At 41.4% G+C, this 20700-nt stretch overlaps 1 protein-coding gene across 7 annotated transcripts in view; it reads left to right on the top strand.

Annotated features, from left to right (window-relative positions):
* Nucleotides 1-20700, top strand: part of ncanb (neurocan b) — a 179860-nt gene that overhangs the window by 113649 nt on the left and 45511 nt on the right. For 4 of the 7 annotated variants that reach the window (XM_042417391.1, XM_042417393.1, XM_042417394.1 and 1 more), the window contains 2 exons: nt 11931-12047; nt 16104-16229. In XM_042417391.1, the coding sequence (XP_042273325.1) occupies nt 11931-12047; nt 16104-16229 (243 nt within the window). The other 3 variants (XM_042417398.1, XM_042417397.1, XM_042417396.1) reach the window with 3 other exon arrangements.

Below are 20700 nucleotides of genomic sequence, written 5' to 3'. Positions count from 1 at the left end.
GACACAGTAAAACCAACTGGCTCTATGAGGAATAAAACTGCAAAGTAAAACATTCAGCAGCACAGCAGATGAAACCATCAACTGCTTGTTGGAGCATCCGGGCCTCGTCATCTCCTCTGATTTTATTGTAGTCATTTTCATTTAGCCGCATCTGTAAACCAAATAAGAAAAGACCTCTGCTGAGCCATATGTCACCCCATTAAAAACACAGTCATTCATTCAGAAGAGAAGACTTGCTTTTTTTTTTTATTTCTTCCCCAATGAATCCAGATCTGTGAGATTTTATTGTCAGATACAGTCTTAGGGCCCCTGAGGGTGTGTAGAGTTTTATAAAGCAACAAACAACATCACCTCTGTGTGGCACCAATTGGGAAATGATAGGAGGGATGGAAAGAGACAGGGTGCTTGGCAGGGTGCTGTCAGAAGGAATATAATCCTCTGTGTGGAGCCATTGTGCGGATGTGCTGAGCGGGAGAGACTAACATGGTCGGGTTATGTGGGTAACCGTGACAATGGAGCATTCAGGGCCTATCAGATTAGACGTCAGGAATCTGCTTCCTCTCACTGAAAGAATATTTCACTTCCCTACCTGTATCTAACGAGCCTGTCCTCCTAGAGGACAAAGAAGTGAGACAAACAAGCAGTACACAGCCATGTTGTTTTTCAGATCAGTTTCTCTCTGCACAAACACACTGCCTTTATTACCTCTAAACGGGAAGCATCTGGATATAGATTTATTATGATGTAAAACCTTGCTCACCAGACCCACTGAAAATCATTCCTGTAGCACACCCAACTAGATTTGAATAGCAGCGTCCCTGAGATGTAACTCTTGAATTTTTATTCTCCATTTCCAGTCAGACACACACACATCCATCAGTGACTCAGCCAGTCACACATGCAGGCATGCGCTGTCGAAAATGGAGCTGCCTGCCATCAAGGTTAACAGCAAAATGTATGATTTCAAATTGAGGTATTTTCTAGCTACAGAGGAGTGGCAGCGGAGAGGATGAGTGCACCCAGCTGGGGTTTTGAGCTGCCAGATTGCCTGACTGACTTCACTCCCTCTCACTCTCGCTGGCTCTGAGGGCAGAGTGGAGCGATGGCAGGGGTGTTTGGCTCCCAGCGTCAGTCACAATGCATCATGCAGCAGCCAGCCCACAGCGGGTAGAAGGGTTGAGGGGTCTCTTCATGTAGGGCATGTCAGACACTGTCGTGGCAATTCACCTCTTGCACTTGACTTCAATGAGAAAAGAAACAATTTCTCAATACAGTATTGTCACACTTTGTTTATTACTCAGAGCATTGCTCCCTCACACTCGATACAGACATAGAAGCTGCTGCAAAGGAGTGAGCCCTGAAGAGTGGGGTGAAAACTCCTTTGTCGCTTTTACACCAACCTCTAGGACTGTTGTGACTACTCTTATCTGTGGTTTTATCCATACGAACATGGCGGGATATGCTTCAGCATGAACAGATGTTCTTTGTTTCTCTTTCACACAGGAACATACTGTTCAGACACACAGACATGGTTTCTATGACTGTCACTAAGCGTTTTTTAACCTTTCAGAAGTTCACAGAAGCATTTTACATATCCATACAATAATTCCCCTCACAACACACCCACAGATCGGTCCCAGCTGGGAGACGGGGGGAAAATGACAAGTTACAAGAGGAGGGAGGGGGGATTTCTATTCTAAATGGGAAGGTTGTGGTTTTGAAGGGGTAAATTACAGAATCTGGTGAGCTATAAAGGGAAAGAGTATGTTTGGAAATTGTGATAGTGGCTTGGAGGAATTTTTGGACGTAAGCTTCTTTTCAGACATTTCTCCTGGCAGGGGTACTCCGAGGTCATGTAAACTAGTTCGTCTTTGTTGAGTTTTAAACAGGTCTCCAGGCAACCTCTCCTGCCCACAGCTCGCTTCTCCTAATAGTGTTGCTTTGCTGTCAGAACAACTTCTTGATAGTAGCCACAGAGGAAAACAAACATGCAGGCAAGGGAATATGAGATCTCCGATCTGAGTGTGTGTGTGTGTGTGTGTCTCTGTGTCCTGCTTTTTCATTCTGATTTATTTTAATGACACATTACACATTAGCAAAAAACAACACAGAGCACAAGGTCATATGCTCAAGGTCAGTGAAGGCGAGTCCAAGTGCACTTGTTTGTTTTGTTTACAAAAGTTTGGAAGACATAGAATTTTAAAAAAGGGTTTGGTGATTAATCCTTGTCTTTTCAGCTTGTCACATTATTGGTCTCATCCCTTTTAAGCAGCTGTGCCAGTCACAGTGGGACACGATGAAAGTGGCTCACCAAATGAAGGGAAGAGTGCAAATCAGTTCCTCCAAGTAGGTAAATAATGTTTTCTGTGAGCTGCAGACTGTGACAAGGCAAGAAGCAAATATATAGCACCGCAAATGTGTTGCCCAAGGCAGATAATGTGCGTTTGTAAGTTGAATTGACATTTGTGGAGATATTGAAAGTCTGGTCAACTTGTTTTCCATGTATGATGATAAATGGTTTAATTTTGAAACACAAATGATCCACACAATAGCCATTCTGTGCTGATCGATTTTTGACACAGTCCTATCAGATTTAACCAATATAATCATGTAGCAACAATCATAATTACAGTATATGGCAGTCAAAAAATGCATTTTAAAAATCAAAGAGAGACTTCTTTTACTGTGGCCATTATATACACTTCATGAAATCACTTAGATACAGTCAGAGTTGTCAGTTTCACCACAATGGACTATCGTGCATACCTGTGCTGCATTTGACGCAACACATATATGTGCTGCTGCCTTCAGATGGCTGCAGAGATGTAATCAGCTGAGCAGGAGGTCTTTCATTCAGTCTACAGACAGTGGTGCATAAAACAGCCTGTTTTACTGACTGTAATCACATCACAGTTGTGTTTCTGATGTTGATCTAAATCTGTCAGGTGGTTGGAGAAAATTGGATTGGAGCGTTTATGTCCATTATTCAATTTTATTCTGTAACGCTGCACATGTTCATCACCTCTTTTATATGGGTTTGCTTGTGATATTACCACTTTATCAGCTGAGCGATACACAGACTGAACCACCAACTCCTCTCTGCGCTACTAGATTTGCTTTACATAAAAGTTACACTTTCTCACCATACTTGCTGCACAGGTCAACCTGATGGACAATGTGCACTTAAAGGTGAAGGACATACCTATTTGTCCTACTGCGTCTTGCGCCACATTTTCTATGAAAATCTCCAATTCAGTAAATGCCTACTTGTCTAATTGCTCTTGAAATGAGAAACTCAGCCTGTGTGTATGTATGTATGTATCTGTGTGTACATCCCTCACTTAATTTTGCAGCATATTAATCATGCATACATGCATGTTCATTACACTTGATGTGTAGCAATACATGCTCTTTTGAGTTATCATGTAAGTCATAATATGAATATTTCATGACACATCACTGACAGTGACTGTTACACCCTCTTCTTTTCTACCTTCTTTCAGTTTCATGGCGTGTAAAATGTTGTTGGATAATTAAAAATAGAGAAATGCGGTTGATCCAATATTCTCATCTCACAAAACCCTGGAAATGAGAGCAAATCCACATTGAAGAGAAGAGGAAAAAAAACTCAAAGTGGATAGAGTGTGTTTGTGATGATAAGCCAGGATGGATTATTTTCCTGCCATTCTGACAGCCCAGATAATGCAATTTATTTAGGGCGAATGGAGACGCCACAAGTGCCGCTCTTGTAACAATAGACCCTCAATTTTCTTCGTCAGTCTCGCCGTGCAGGCCTGCTGAATTGGGTTGTATTGAATTGCTGGCATGTTACTCCTCCCTGGTCCACTCCAGGCTGATTCAGTGTGACGCTTGGTCCACGAGGTGCTCACTAAGAGCGCATCGGCTGCTTTCTGCTGTCTCAGGCTTCTGGCACTGTAGCTAATTGCAAGTGTCATGCTTTTCCATAGTTTGTGAGTGTGTGTGTGTGTGTGTGTGTGTGTGTGTTTGCATTTGTGCATGTCCGTGTGTGTTTGCTGGTGCAGAGAGGAAGAAAACATTTTAGGCAGTTGAAAAGAGGTGAAGTTGAAAATGGAAAGTTTCAATTTACAATTGCGGGGACGGGACAGAAATAGAAATAGAATCAGAAACTCTACTCTAAAATTGTCTATGTGAATTTTTTTATGATTGCATTTTTTATTATTGTGTATTTTTAATGTAGAAGTACATATTTTAACATAAATGTTATTAGACTTTTCTTTTTCTTCTTGTGTCTCCACAGCTCCATTTCTTTTATAGTATCACATACACATGATGGGTTGATCTACATTATTAAAATATGATTATAAATTGATAATGGCACTATAAATAAATAATAAGTTGGAACAGTTTAATATATTGACAAGCTAGTCTGTGAAATTTGAGTAATCCAAGCTTGATTGCAACTTTCAGCGCACTCAGTAATAATTAATACTGTAATGGATTACATGATGACTGTTTTTGACATTACAGACTGCAGTCTACATTCAGTGTTGTTTTCACTCCTTTCACCCCTGGACACACACACACACACACACTCACAAACACTCACACACACAGGTGTGTATATATGCAGGCAGACACAGGGCACCACATGTGGTCAGACAGACAGAAATAGCTGCTCCCTCCCCTGCAGTGCTCATCAATCCTAGTTTGTCAGAGGCTGCACCGCTCAGGCTCGGTACAGTAATCACATTGCTACACCTGCTCCATCTACAACCTTCCCTCAAAGATATGAACACATTCCCAAAGGGTGCAGGGTGGCATCTGCAGCCTTTTAAGTGGCCAAGCTGAGTTCAAGCTCTGTTTCACAGTATCTGACTTGTCAGTTTTCCTTCAGCGCTGATGTCCTACCAGTACAGCAGTACAGCTGAGTTTATATGTGATCCCTTTGGATTTATAGCGCTGTAAATAGGTGACTTTTACAACCACATGTTCAGAATCAAGATTTTGGCTCATAATAGTTGTATTTAACAAACCAATAAATTCATCAGCACTCATTAAAGCTACTGTAGTTTCCTATGAACATTCTGTGAGTTTATTATGGTTTATACCAGCTGTTCCCAACTTTTGATTGATGACTGTGACCCCTTAAAATGTCACAAGTCGCTTATGGCTGCAGTTGTGAGCAGTTGCACCAAACAGCGTTGTTCCTTTCTAACCTCAAATTGTTTCATCTGAGTTATTGTTAAGAGGCCTGAAAAGTTAAGAGTTAATGACTAACGGTTGTTGCAGTGGATTAAAAGGGAGAGGTGGACGCCTGATTTCAGGCAGGCGAGACGCGCTGACCCTCCCCTTTGTGTTTATGACCTCATAGACTGTAAGGCTGAAGAGTTTGGTGTAATGCTTCTCGCTGCAGACCGGCAGCCTTTGCACACATTAGATTGTCTGACTTTGCAGACTGACTGCTGGGGCGCTGACATAATCAGCACAAACCAGAGCAGCTCCACCAACAAGTAAACGTAACCTCTGTCTCTCTCCATCTCTTCTTCTCTCCTCTCCCACCACCTTGCCCTCCCCTTCTGCCCTCATGTAGCTCACCTCTGTAAATCAATCCCTTTGAAGTGATCTGAGACCGCATCGGGGTCTGTATCTCTGCGCTAGAGAGAAGTGTTATCTATATTTCAGCAGAAGTAGGTTTCATTTTTCCCCTGGTGTGTATTCAGCTTGCCGGGCAGTAATTGTAGCTCATCTGCAGCGAGTGACTTGCCTGTCTAGGGGGACGTTGATACATGGATTGTATTCCTACCTGTGAGTCTGTCTGCCTCTGTCCACGCTGTCAGGGGAGAGATGGAAACTTGGAGTCATGCAGGTCATACAGATTACTCAGTCAGACAGTCTGCCTTGGCAAAAACAGTCATTACTGCTTACTATTAGCTTGGCTTTTTCTGGATGAAGTTCATCAGCTGATTAGTAGATTGTTATAAAGAAACCAGCAGGTCAATAAACCTTGTTGGAAAGAGAAAACAAAGGTGAACAGTTAAATTATCACCCAAACTGTCATCATCCATCACAGTTTACAGATGACTTCTTGATTCAACTTTGACCTACAGCACTTGCCATAGTCATTAACAAGAATTATGAGGGTGCTCACATTTGGTTTAGATAATATGGGTAAACTATTGACTCTTTTATGACCTGTTCAATCATCTGAGTGCTTATTTGTTGCGCTGTTGCATGTTTTGACACGATAAAAGTGATCTGCCAAAACTATGAAAACAAGACTCGAGTTGTATTAAAATAAATGAATGTCATTCACATCTCATGTGCTTTGTGTAAGACAAAGTAACTATGAATTGTCTGCAGAATACTCTTAATTTAGGCTTTCCTCAGATGTGGACTCTGTTAAGGTGACGTGCAACATTGACAGACACACTTTCACCAATGTATTATGTATGCCATCTCTTGCTCTGTCTCATCACTGTACGCACAGAACACATGTTCACTGTAGCCATCATGCAAGTGACAATATGAATATTTCACACTACAGACTCATCGAGCCATCGCAGTGATGACGACAGTGACTGTATTTAAAGCCATTGCAGTTTAGTCATCCATATGGCTGTAACTGTTCTGTGCGCCTCAGTACCTTTTAGGGATGTACTGTAGCATTAAATTTTAAAGGGGCAGCTCTTGCCGGGCCCAGGTGATGGCTTATCACGCTCAAAGAGGGGGAACACTTGAACAGGCCGAGGCATGATCTCTGTCTCAGCAAAGCTATTACAAGGTTCAGTGAGTCTAAGCACAGCAACACAGCGGGTGATAAGCAGGTGTATATACAGAAAATGTAAGTGCACGTGTGTGCAGTTTTGCCGTGTGCGTGTGTGCAACGTAGTGTTTCTGTCAGCACAACCTTTTCAGCGGGCTTCCATTCAGTTGAATTTTGCTAACTACTCAGCTTCACACTTAATAGGACGCAAGACATTTCCTCTATCGCAATCCTCTTTTATGGTCTGTACTAAATCCTGCGTGTATGTATGAGTTGACATCAGGGAGTAGCTTCCCAAATATGCCACAACACTAAGATAATCTCTCTCCTGAGAGGCTTAGGAAAAAACTTAAGATGACCCTATAGAGCAGTAAAATGTCACACAGGAGAAGATGATTCAAGAATTTCTGCACTGCGCTGAAGAGATGTTGCAGTATAAGTTCAGTGTCGGGGAACAAGACTTTATATTGATTGTATGAATTTGTGTCACACAGCGAAGCTCAGCCTTAGAAGCTGAATCCTTGTATGTCTCTTTCGTTATATCTATGTATCTCCTTATGTCTCTCTCATATAGAGCTATACAGACAGTCTGACTCATCTCTCCTCTCTTTTCTGACTCTTGTGTCCTCCCTTCTTCTGTCTTTTACACAGAAACAGAAAGACACTAAGTAGGAATGTGAGAGGCGACCTATTTTAAGACCAGTGTGTAATTAATCATAAGCTAGCAGCAAGCATTAAGAGAGGAGGAAATGTATGATAGCTCCCTCTGTGACTTTCTGTCCCTCCCTGGCTGACATTTTTCTTCCTCTCTCTTTCATTCTCAGTCCATCTCTGTCTCTCTCATACTTGTACTCATACTAAATTTCTCTTTCCCTCTCTCCAATGGACCATAGTCTCTCTCTCTTAATGCTTTTTTAATCTGTTTTTCACTTGCATATTCATTCTTAGCTTCACATATATGCACACACACAAACATTCCTAAATGAGGAAACAGAAAAATTTCATCCCAGTCACAAGTTCCTTGTTAGGTGTATTCATGCATTTAAGCATTTATTTTTGGGGCAGAAATGTTGCTAGTTATGGACTACAAAAGTCCATAACTGCTGTCTCAGTCCTGTGTACTGTACATATGTCACCAGTAAGTCTGCTAATGTTTGCGGACATTATTTGATCTTTCCTCGCTCCTCACTCCTCGATCTTCGCTTGAACTGGAAGTCGTTCTGCTCCATCATCTAGCCGGCCGTCCCAAAGCTCTTATTTCTGCTCTGAGGAGCGAGGATACACAAGAGCAGCCATCACAGAAGTCTGTTACCAGCTGACACACCCCCTTATTGGATATCAGTTATTGATTGGATGCTGCAGCTGATCAGAGTGATCTGATACATCACAACATAACTGAGTGGAGACAGATTACAGATTCAACATAAGTGTATCATTCCCTAGATTGAATTTGTTTTCTGATTCAACATCTAGTTCAAAATCTGTTAATTGTAACTTTCTTAGAAAGATTTTTCTTTTCATGATCTGTTATTTCCCCCATTGACTTTTATTATGGATGAAATGAAAGTCAGAGAGAGTCTGTCTGTCAGAAGGAAACTCTTTTTAAACACATTTATATTTTACATAATTTGTCGTCATTTCTATTCAGTCACATGTGAGGCTGAAAATTCCTGAGCGTCTGGTTTGATATGAGTTACATCATTTCAATTTTCCCTGAAACATTTAGCCTAATAAATAATTTCCAGCATTCAAAAGACGCCCTAATCATATTCTAGGTTATTAAATAATGAATTCACAATCAGAATATCAATAAATACAGACGCAAATAATGAATAAATAATATAAACACACTCTGCCAGTAGAAATGGTTCATGTGCCTCTGAGTGGGACACAGTACACTGTATAAATACAGCATGCAGGTTTTTATTCATGTGCAGGTGTTTGTCAAACAGGTAACAGACTACAGAGAAAAAACACTGTCGTTCTGTTGTTGGGTGCATATGTGTGCAGACACAAACTCCATCAAAAGTCTCTACAGCTGTTAAAGCCGACTGACAGCTGATCCAGCTGTAATCAGCTGCCGCCGTCATCAGAAATGGACATTGCCTCGCGTGACGCTTCAGAGGAAAGGACGTCTCATTTCTCTAAAAACATATTTCCTCCTTTCCTCTCTCCTCACACGGTTTCCTAGCGTCTCTCCATGCCATGCTCAGTGGGAGGGTCTAAGACGCAAGGAAAGGACGCAAGTGAGGGAAACGTGGATGTAATTGAAGGGACTTGGACTGCACCCACGGTCTCATTTGTGTGTAATAAGTCATTACTAATTGTCTTCAGATTGGATCAATGTCCCATTCTGCTACAGTAGACCAGCTCAGCTCTCAGTCTGTATTGCCACACAGTCAGAAACACCATTCATCTGTGCTGGTAGATGATAGCTGAAGAAAAGCCCTTTTTATCTCATTATCACAGCAGTTTTGCTAAACTTGGTCAAATTATGACAATAAATGGTTTCCCAGCTATTGTGGAATAGGAATATGAATACACTTTAAAAGTTTTTAAGGCACTAAACACATGCGTGCCCACACACAGTGAATAAACACAGTTGCTAAGCGCCAAACTTGCCAAAATTTTTCCTAACTTTATCAGTCGGTGATGCCATCCACCTAAATCCTTAAGAGCTTATGGATTACATTTTAAGATGTGTCACTTTAATTTTTCACGATGGCAAAGAAAACTCATCTGTAGTATTGCAGTAGAAAAAAAAAACAACCCAAAAACCGGAGCTGTTACTGTCTGCGGTGTGATTGACTGAACCCTCCTTCACTGAGGCTACCTGATGACCTGGACCTCAGCTGTCAGTTACACTGTGTGCATCACTGCCTTTTCCACTGCAGCAGATACATGTCCGCCTGGGCTGTGATTCAGAGTGGAGAGATGTCTGTGTAGTGGAGATTTAATACCAAAAAACCCCCCCAAAAAAACATGCAGAGATACTTAGATGTCAGACTTATCTTTGGCAGTACTGGAAGCGCGTCTCCGGCAGATTAATGCACAGGGAGGAGATTGCAGAGCACACAGGTATGTTTTCAGACTGAAACTCAAAGTTGTGTTTTTTTTGTCTTGACTATATGTTTATGGTATTTTGAGGAAAACCAAAATAAATTCGTAATAATTCAAACTTTACTGAATACCTGTTTCATTCAGCTGATATTCTTATACAGGTTATATGCAGTATCTTATTCTTATATATTTCAAATGGCACACACACACGCACATGCTATTTCTAACTTCATAAAATCACCTTCATCTTTCAACAAAGACATTGGATTTTACAGTGGATTAGAGAAACCAGCTGCCTGGAATTGAAGGCGCTGTAAGCATTTTGATATAAAAGTCATACACAAGTCACTTAGAGAAGTATATTCACCAAAAAATATAAGATTTTGATATTTTAGATATGCCAGAGTGTTCATGTTTGAGTCAAAATAGCTTTTCGCATTTTCACATCGCCTCATTTACCTGAAGAGTTGTTGCGGACAGCAATAGTGAGAGTAGATTCAGTTATTTTCCCTCATGAAAACATACCAAAGTTACTGTCACCGGCAAGCTTTTATCCAGTCTCGCTCAATGCGACAACAGCAACGAAGCAATAGCAGAACAATAAATCAGCACACAGCCAGCGGAAAAGAACAAACTCAAGTCCCATCATATTGTTTTTTTCTCTCTTTTTGGAAAAATATTAACATGATTCATCACAATTTATCATCATTTAACCATGAAAAATGTATTTCTCAGTAGTTTAAAGGTTGAAGCATTAAATGTTTTTGGCGGCAGAAACAGTAGACGGACAGACACTTTCATTTTCTCTCCTCCATTACCTGACATTTTAGAGCTAACCAGGTGCTCACACTGACCGTATTCTATATATCTTTTTTTGTTGAGCAGTGTCATGAGATGCGGATTTTACCATCTCCATCAGTACATCATTAACCTTTAAGCAGTGTATGTTTTCAAATCACGTACAGTGTTGTTTTTTCACTCCGCTGATGATTTAAGAAATGAGCCTGTCTCTAATGGTTTTTCTCATTCAGCGAATCACTTTTATGTATTTTCAAAGGCAGCCTTTCCATCACCTCCCCTGCCTAGTGTAACAGCAGTCTCTCTGCAGCGGTGGGAGTCTATCACCCTGTTTCACAGGAAATTGAACACACGCTCACGTTATATCTCACCAGCATGCAACGAGTCAGGGTCACACAAACATCCAGAAATACACACGCATATGCTAGTACATGTAGACATGAATAAACACACTCTCACACACACACACACACAAACGACAGTATTCCCAGACTTGCAGGGGAACTGCACTCTGTGTTCTGCACAGCAACTCTCTGCTCATACATCATTAAGTGAGTCGGGGTGTTATTATGGAGAAGATGCAGTGTATTAGATGGCCGACAGATTGTATCAGGGGCCGCAATCCTATCAGGATTGTATAATAGAAAGACACTTAATCTGGCAAGTTCCCCATAGTCCTTCTTTGCTCACAGAATAAAAAAATCCCTATGCCCGCACTGCGCTTTAACTGTCCTTGTCAAATTCTCCTCCTCCCTCTGTCCCATCCTAAAATATAAGAGCCATAATTACAACTTAATCTCCTCATCCACCAAAACATTTCCCATGAAGAGGCAAGGAGTTATAGCCCCGCAACGTGAAATGTGTTTATTACCTTCTCTGCAACACGGTAATGTGCCATAAAAATAGCTGCCCGCCAGTACGCATGACTGGGCAATGATCAACTAATTTATGAGGACCTTGGCTCATCAGCAGAACCTGGGATGTAAGGTGGGAGAGCGGCAGGAGGGGGGGGTCGACTCAGCACATTGTCCTTCGTCTGGCGAGCATCAGTCATGATAAACAGGGGCGCGACAGACACAACAACAGCCAATCAGTCACCGTGTGGAAAGTCACAGAGACAGGGACGAGTCTACGTACTGTCTGCCCGCTCTTCTTCTGTCTCTGTCATAGAGCAGTGAGAGGGTGACAGGGGCATAACGCCGGCTCGTTTCCTGTCATAGTTTGTCAATATTCGAGGTACTTTTGTAATGCTCTTTCTCTGTAGAAAGTAAATTATGAATTTGCCAGTTAACCCCTTCTCTCTCTCTCTCTCTGTCTGTCTTTACAGTGGAGAATAACCCGTGCCAGACTAACCCCTGTCTCCACGGAGGGAGCTGCCTGCAGGAGGGTGATGGCTATAGCTGCTACTGTCCTCAGGGCTTCTCTGGAGAGAGCTGCGAGATTGGTGAGTCACTGGCAGGTCAAGGCTGAGGGGAGAGACCTCTGGGGTTACAGCAACCTCAGACAGATGCTGTGTCACTGTGGCATAAGGGAAATAGAGACAAAGATGTCGGGATAACATTTACCAGATCTACTCTACTGTGCAATTAATTCAGAAGGGAACCACCGGCTAGCGTGTTGGCATTGTTTCCTTGTTTATTAGCAGGACTCTGCTGGAGACTGGATACAATCTCACTGCACACAAAGCCAAGTGGAGCTTTCCTGTCAGGTCCAGAGGTTTTGGATCAAGCTCCCTGACTGAAAGTGAATGGAGAATATCCATATGCTACAAGTCAGCCAGCTGTGACAGAGACTGCTCAATGTGGGCTATATGTGCTCAACTATGTGTGTGTGTCTGTCTTTCTGTGTGTGTTTTCACCTTCTGCCCCAAGAGTAGTAGGCAGCTCATCTTTCCACTCAGCTGTGTGATGGGAGAGTATGGCTGTCAGAAAATTGCTGTGCGATGTTTAAGGTGTATGAGTGTGCGTGTGTGTGTGTGTGTTTGTGTGTGTATGTGCGTGACAGAGACATGCAAGGACACACAGGCCACAGAGGAGCTATGAGCTCAGTGATGGGTGGAGTAGCTGATTAAAGTGCTGGAGCAGCAGCACATGTTCCTGCGGAAGAGAGAGGACAGGGAAAATAAAGAAAGGAAGAGGTAGATGTGGCATTGGCCGAAAACATCAAAGTGACTTTCTTACTTTGAATGACACCTCTAGAAATACACCAGCATGAACTCCACACGGTTCGATTGAGCTTTAACACATCGGCACAGAGTTGATGTAGACGGCATCGAGTCTGGCAAATAGATTCTGGGTCTTGGCCAAATAACTGGGGTTGAACTATTGTAAATATTAGATTACGTACAGAAGCTGCGCTGTTTAGTAATGTAATGTGGGCATTTAAAAAACACTGTTTCAATACTTGTCTTTATTTCTGCAGTTGCCTTTTTTTTCCCCACAGCTTGTTTTCAGCTCCATTTGCTGTATAAAAGGCCTTGGAGTAAATCTAAGGACATCTGATTTAATATGTGATGTTTATCTGAATGAAATCACTTTAAGAAGCGAGTGTAAACAGTTATTAGACAAGATGCGCCATCAATGTTACTTTTCCTGAAGCTCATAAATTAGAAAAGAACACATTGAATCCTGTTTTAGTCCTTTTTTCGTGTGTGTTTTTATCTCTGCGTGTTACATATTCATGCATACACAGACAATAGGCCGAGGTTTTAAGGTCATAAATTATGGAAAAGGGGTCATAGATCAGGGGGCAAGGGTCATGAGAGGCATATTGTCCTGGGTCTGATTATCAATAATCTTTAATGCTTATACTCTAAAGCACATATTATGCAACATTTAGGTGTGCTTGTGCATTAACACCATCGGAGATCAATCAACAATCAATAATTTGTGACAAACACATGTTAACTGCATGAATTACACACATGTACTTTGTAATTTGGTTTGATTTGGCGGCGAGTGAGAAGAAACATAGCGGTTTTTGTAGGCAGATGGAATAAATTATTACATTTTAGCCTGAACGTTAGGAGAAAAGCGCATTCATAAAATATTTGTTATTTACTGATTAGTTCTGTGCCTGCGTGTCTTTCCTCTCAGGAGTGTTTAAACGCCTTTCCCAGTGTTACAAAAGTGTTGTGATGTTGATTATGTTGCTAAACAGCTGCATATCTGATGTTTTAATATTAATTACAGCCAAAGGCAAAAAGGTTAATTGCCTATAACAGCAAAAGTTGACCACAATTTTACCAACGTTGCTGTTCTAAAGGAGCTACTGCAGGCGGTGAGAAAAGTGTGCCTTACTTTGTGTCTTGCATTTCCTTCAGTTCATCATTCATAGTTGACCGGATCATTGAGATTTAGATGCAGCTCCATTATATTTAGAAAAGCATATAAACCAATATACTCTGCGCTGAAATGATTATTGAGGTAAAATGAGGCAGTGGCACAACAGCTGAAACACACCTTAGAGGCTGTCTCCAGGACTTGGCATGTAGCTGCAATTATTTGGGAAGAAGCATTTTGAGGAGCTGCATTATTGATGGCCTGTGTTTCTACTGTTGGTCTGCAGTTAATATTTATGAGGGTAGGGGTGAGAGAGAGAGAGAGAGAGAGACAGAGAGAGAGAGGCGCTGCTATGGACATCTCAGTGTTAGCATTCCAGCTCTGCTAGATCTTGAGACACCCCTTTCCTCATCTGTATTCCAAAGTGAAGAACTTTATCTAAACTGATTTGAGACTGTCAGTAAAGACATATGCACAATAATGTCTAACACCCCCAAAACTGTAATCTATAAGTTATGGTATCCCATTCATCATCAGGACCAGTAAAGCCTGGATCCTGCAGCAGATGAAGTGATTAACGAGGCACATCATCACAGTCAGTCAGTTTGATGACCATGTGCTGAGATACAATAATGAATTAAAGTTATTTTCTACAGCTGAGATGAATGTTTGTTCACAGATACAAGAGATTAAAATATATCCCAAGACAAATGCACCTTGGGGATTTTGCTGTTCTACTGATTATGTCCACATAAAATAGTCAGATATCTCAGTCTTAATGTTTCTAATCCTACTTGTTGTTTGCACAACTGCTGTTGACAAGCGAGAAGTGACATACAAGTTTGTTTTGCTGCTCTGAAAAAGTATCAAAAAGATCATTGTACATCAAAGGAAATTCAATAAATCCACTCCAATAGTCCTCAAGGCTCGCTGGTCTTGGACTGGACTGAAGATCAGTCAGCACAAACAAAAACGAAAGCAGTGCAATAGAATCTAAATAACACTCAAAATCCATAAGTATCGACAGATTTTATACATTCTACAAAATAACCCCAGATGAAATAACCAACTTTCAAAAGCAACTCAAACATTGTTCCTTAAAAGTTTCAAGAGTGAATGAATAACACCAATTTCTTAAGTCATTTTGTGTGTTCTTTTTTGTTTTTTGTTTTTTTTTTTTGCTTTTTGCATGTCATTCCACTTCATTTAGGTTGTAAATTCATTCTCCAAAAACAACCTTACGTTACGTTTGAGTGACCGCATTTCAGATTACATCGATATAATGTGACTTCCTTTTCTTTTATAAGATGATTTTGGCTGAGTAGGAGGGTGGATGGCTAGATAGTTTGGTTAAAAGCAGGAGGAGAGCACAGTTTGAAACCACTAAGTGGACATTTTTACTGTCACGTCGGGTATTTTACTGCTGTTAAACCAGACATTTTTACCGTCACGTCAGGACATTTTTACCGCATTTTACCAATCATTTTGACCGTGACTATGATCTTCCCCTAACCCTATAACCCTAATCCTAGGTGGTTTTTGTGCCTAAACCTAACCAACTGCATTAAATGACATATGAAATCTCCTTAAAGGTGGTGAGCTATTTATACGCCATCCCATGAGATCACAGTATGTAATCAGTACCAGGGATGTGGTGTTGAGCATGCTGGCTCACTTGTGCACCTAAATTTAAAAGGCATTGTTAAAATGATTCATTACACCTGTGTTTTTCCTGCTGTGATGGTCACAATGTCTGCCGTGAGAAAGGCTTGGTGTTAACATTTATGTCAAGTTGGAGAAGAGGTGCTCAGAATCATTGAAAGTTAAGATATCTATAGTTCAGTGGCAACTGAGAAAACTCAATCTAATGATAAGTGCTGTGTGATACTGTATGGTCAAAAGCTCCAGAAAAATCAAGTGGACTCTTTATATAAAGGTGTTAGAATTGTGTTTAAGTGCAATATTTTTAGCTCTTTAAATGAAAAAATCCACGGATGGAGCAATGAGGTCACCAGCATTGAGTGATTTGTTTTAAAGGTTAAGATACATCCTTGTGTTTTCCATTTATATTGTGTCTGTCTTGTTGGTTTTTTTTCCTTTCTGGATCCTGAAAGTAAAATCTCATTCCCTTTGACAGCAGCAGCTATTTCTGTTCAGTTCAAATGTGGTTTGTTTTGGAGGGAATGCATTAACCTGTCGCAATCTATCTCTCAACACAGGTCAACAAATCACTGTGATTCTAAATGGAACAGGAGTTAGGAAAATTATTTCTGGTCCAGTGCTGTTTGTTCTTCAGAAAGGCATCAATCAGTCCATCAGACAGTCAGGAGAAATAAAGAGAGCAGGCATGTAAATAATTTCAAGCAAAGCAGCATTACAGATTCTGTAAGACATTTCTATGCACCTGAATAAACTACAACATAGATGCAGATGTATATAACACAGCTGTGTTTTTTTATTTTTGGCTTTTCACAGGAGAATCAGAACTAATAGCTGGTGGAGGAGGTTTTGGATTTAAAATTCAGAGTGTGTTGTGGGGTCAAGACGGTAAATGATCCTCTTAAAAAGGAGGAAATTACTCTGATCGTTCTCTTCTCTCTTCCTGTCTTTCGACCCGTGTCCCTCTTCCTCTCCATCCATCTTTCTCATGGCTCAGTGTGGAGTCCCTTTCTCCATTTTCTCTGTCGCTTGCATGATGAATTAGAGGAGATAACCGCACCTGAGCAGCTTCCGAGAAGCTCAACAATTTGGCCAAAGTGACACGCTCCAAAAGGTTCTCTCACTTTTTCTTTTTCCTCCTCCTCCTTCTCCCTTATCAGCGTTGCCCTTTTTTCCCTCCTGTGCTCTCTGACAGCTCCTCAAGAAAATCAGTCAGAAAAAAAACAACCAGAGTGCAGGCGGGCACAAGAAGCCACATGTGAGATACACACCTACACGGTCCCATCACTGCCTTACAAACTACAGTAATCTGCAGTCAGATTCACAGTTGGTTTGAAGAACTCCCAGGTCAATTTGAGCAAAATAAATTAAATATCAACATCTTATATCTAGGCACACAGCAGTGTCTTTCAGGCTGGTTGTCAGCTCGACAGGAAGCACACCTGATTTTTTTTCTTTTTTAATTTTGCACCTCCACACACGCTTTGGCCTTTTTTCCAATCATGGTGATTGGATCTGAGGTTTCCCTCCTCTCCCCTGCTCTCCATCCCTACTCTGTACTTTTTATCAAAAGCGATTTTTTTCCCCCCTTACTTTATCTTTTTATTTCTCTGACCACATCTTCAAATCTTCACCCCGTTGCTGCTCTTTCACCCCCCCCCCCTTCTCCTCATTTTCTCTCCTGCTCTCCTCTTTTATTAATCTTCCATTTCTCCTTTCTCTGTAATTTTCTTTGTCCTCTGTCTATCACTTTCCTCTCTGCCTCCCTCACTCTTTCCTGTCTTTTTGCCCGGCACCCCTCCAGCACATTGCTCTTTGGCAGGACCTACAGTAGCGCAGCATCGAAATTGCTCTGCACTGCAGAGATAGGGGTGAAAACAAGCCTGTAGCCCCTCCCCAGCATTTCTCCCAAATAACACATTTCATTTCCGGCCACACTTCCTCACTCTGCTTGCAACCCCTAACCTCTACCCCTCCTCATTCTGGCTCCGTGCTCTTTCTCTCCCTCACTCTGTATTTTCCTGTCAAAGGCCAATACAATTATTCATACAGAAATGCCTCTGTACTCATGCATAAAATGAAACTTATTCAAGCTCACATGCTCACTCACCTGCATACTCGAATTGCCAAATAGGCTCACAAGGGTACACAAGAAATATATTCTGCTTTTTTTTACTTTCTTTTTTTATAACTGTCTTCTTCTGACACAGATCTGCCCGCTCTCTCTCACACACACACACACACCTGTTTGGCACTGACTTATATAAAACCAATATGTACTCAACACTATATGAAGAGCTAATGCATAACTCATGTTTAAAGAGGCTGAGAGAAACGCCCCCGCTGGGTTTCTGTATTAACTAATTCATCCTCTGGGACCCACTCCACTCATATCAGCTCATATGATTGAGCCTGAAAGATTCATGAGGTTGTGGCTATTAATATCACTGGCCCCTAACCCACCTTAGCAGTGTGTCCACAGATCTGAGCGATGAGGTCAAAGAGGTCGGAGGGGGGAAATGGGAAGGACAGGATAATGGATGTTTTATTGTAGATACACATGGGTATTTGAGATATTGGTCAGCAGATCCCAAGACATCTAGTGATTGTGGGTGAATTGAGGCTAAAAGTGAAGTCGGCATGCTTAGAGCGAGAAGTGCATGCGATAAAGCAGAGAGTTAAACAAGTGTGTAACAAAAGTGTAGGGCCAAGAAAGAAGGAAACAAGCAGATAGATTCTCAGTGAGTTGTAGAGGGTATGTAGAGGAAGACAGATGGAAAGGGCTGGTGCTGCCATGCTGCTCCCCCCCAGGACATCCTATTCATTCCTTCATTAATGATGGAATAGATTTATGTGTTTGGCTCCAAATCCTCCCAGTTCTATTGGTTAGGTCAATGTGTTGTGGAGTTTTACTGCTATGTCTTGCCTTCCACTTTCCCTGCAATGTTACTTCCAGCAGTGGCTATACGGTGAAAGAATGCACCGTTAGAAAATGATGATTCATATAATGAGAGATTTCGTAGCATACGTGGAGTACAACAGCAGAGACAAACATAATAGTGTTGAATGGTAGGAAATGAAATTCTTGATTTTAACTGGAAACTCTTACCAAAATCTATCTACCTTTTCCCAGCAAATTACCTGCAGGAAGCTGGCATTTTTAGCCGGTGTGTGTCTGTGTGCACATGTGTGTTTGCGTACTGAAGACTGTCCCGAAACAAAGACGTCTCCCTGAAATCTCATTAATACTAACAACCATCACACTCCAGCAACTCCAGCCAAGCTTAGATAGTGTTACATTTCCCAAACTAAAAAATTGAAGCATACAGGTTGAAATTGGAAACATTAAAGCATAAATGTAACAACTACCCAAGTATTTCAAACCATCCAAGGGTTATGTTATAACTAATAACATTTTGATTACACTTTTATTGATAATTCTGTAATATTAGGGCTACCCAGGTCTTTTAGAGTTTCTAAAAACACATGTATGAACATAGTTGTTCCTTTACATCCATGTCCTCTATGGATCATCAGCTGGTTAGTATGCTGACTTTTTGCCAGGGACATGCAACTTCAGCCTCCGTCTTTTGGCATTATATCATGTTTGCATCATGTGCATATTAAAACCTTTACCAAGATTCTTGTTTTTAAATTAATCAGCTGGAAACCAATCAAGTCAGGGAACTTTAGCGTTAGCATTAGTTGGCTGTTGGCGACAGTCGTCATTTCAGCTGACAAAATCCACTGTCATATGCTAGAAATGAGAAGTCTTCTTTTGTTTACTTCTGTGTGAAATCGGAGACCCATTGTTTCACAAATTACTTAGAATTTCAGTGGTATATATGTAAACTGCATATGTGCACTATGAGAATGGAAAGGCTGACAGGTGTAGCAGCAGTAAAGAAGAGGGGCAACGCTTACAGAACAGCCCATTCTCCCGTGCATGTGTGGTCAGCGCTATAAAGATGCGTTTATGCTCCCATAGCACCACTCTGACATAATAAAACTGGTAGAAAATACTCACATATTTTACACATAATCTAGCAAATATAAAAGAATAATGTCAAAGAATAAGAACAATCTACATTTTAAACTTTAATCATGGTGAAATATCCAGGTTTTACCAGGAAAAGAGTGACATATCCCCTAGAAAGACAGAAAAACCTTCAACCCAAATGAAAACAAAGCAGCTACAGCAGTCTGACAGCGATATAACAACAAATGACTCAGCACAGGGGCTCAGATGAACCATGCACGAGGCTGGATGTGACAGAGTGTGTGGAAATGGCAGAGTACGTGTCTTCTGTGTGATTGATGACCAGCAGTTTGTCACAGTTTGTCGGCAGCTGAGGAGCTCTTAAAGAGCTATGATTGGCTGGCTCAGCCTCTCCCCCTATGCCTCATTAATTCATCCACGCCACTGAATTCCTCAATCAGCATTATGATTGGCTGTATCCTCCCTCCACACTCACCACCACCCATGCTCTCGCCCCAATCCTGCCAACACCACCAGGAGTGCCTGAGCACTGATTGGAGCTGCTCGGCCCGCAGTTGATTCAAGCAGTGATACATATACACACATTCACACGCAAACACACATACAAAAGTGGTCAACGCATAGAAATAAGTCATGAAATTGCAAAATTCAGCTGTAATCTAACAAAAATTCATGGAAAAAAATTAATTCTCCTGGAAGCTCACAAATACAACCACAGTCACCTGCAGGTGTGTAACAGTGTGCAGTTAAACTCTGTTCATGCAAGATAAGAGATGACTGGTTGGCATCATTTCCCAGGTTTCAATAAGCGTAGATCCTCCTTCCTCTCCAAACTCCTCAAGACAATGAGAAACAAAGGACATGCTGGCTGCAGAGTTGAATGAGAGTGTGTGTGTGTGTGCACGCGCATGTGAGCACTGCATGCAGTATATCTTTGGTATAAACACACCTGCAGATTAATGAGCTGCTGGCCAAGTTGCCAGGATTCACCTCTTTCTTTTTATCAGGTTTTCATTCTCTCTCTCTCCTACACACGCACACACACACACACACACACACACACACACACATATCACACATTCGCCACCTCAAGTTGACTTTACCATTCTTCTTTGTAATTTACTCGTCAGCTGAAGTGTCTGGTACAGTTGAAGTGT

Source organism: Thunnus maccoyii, chromosome 7 (assembly GCF_910596095.1).
Source record: "Thunnus maccoyii chromosome 7, fThuMac1.1, whole genome shotgun sequence".
In the NCBI taxonomy this organism is placed as follows: Eukaryota; Metazoa; Chordata; class Actinopteri; order Scombriformes; family Scombridae; genus Thunnus; species Thunnus maccoyii.
This window is presented reverse-complemented; position numbering and strand designations above follow the sequence as displayed.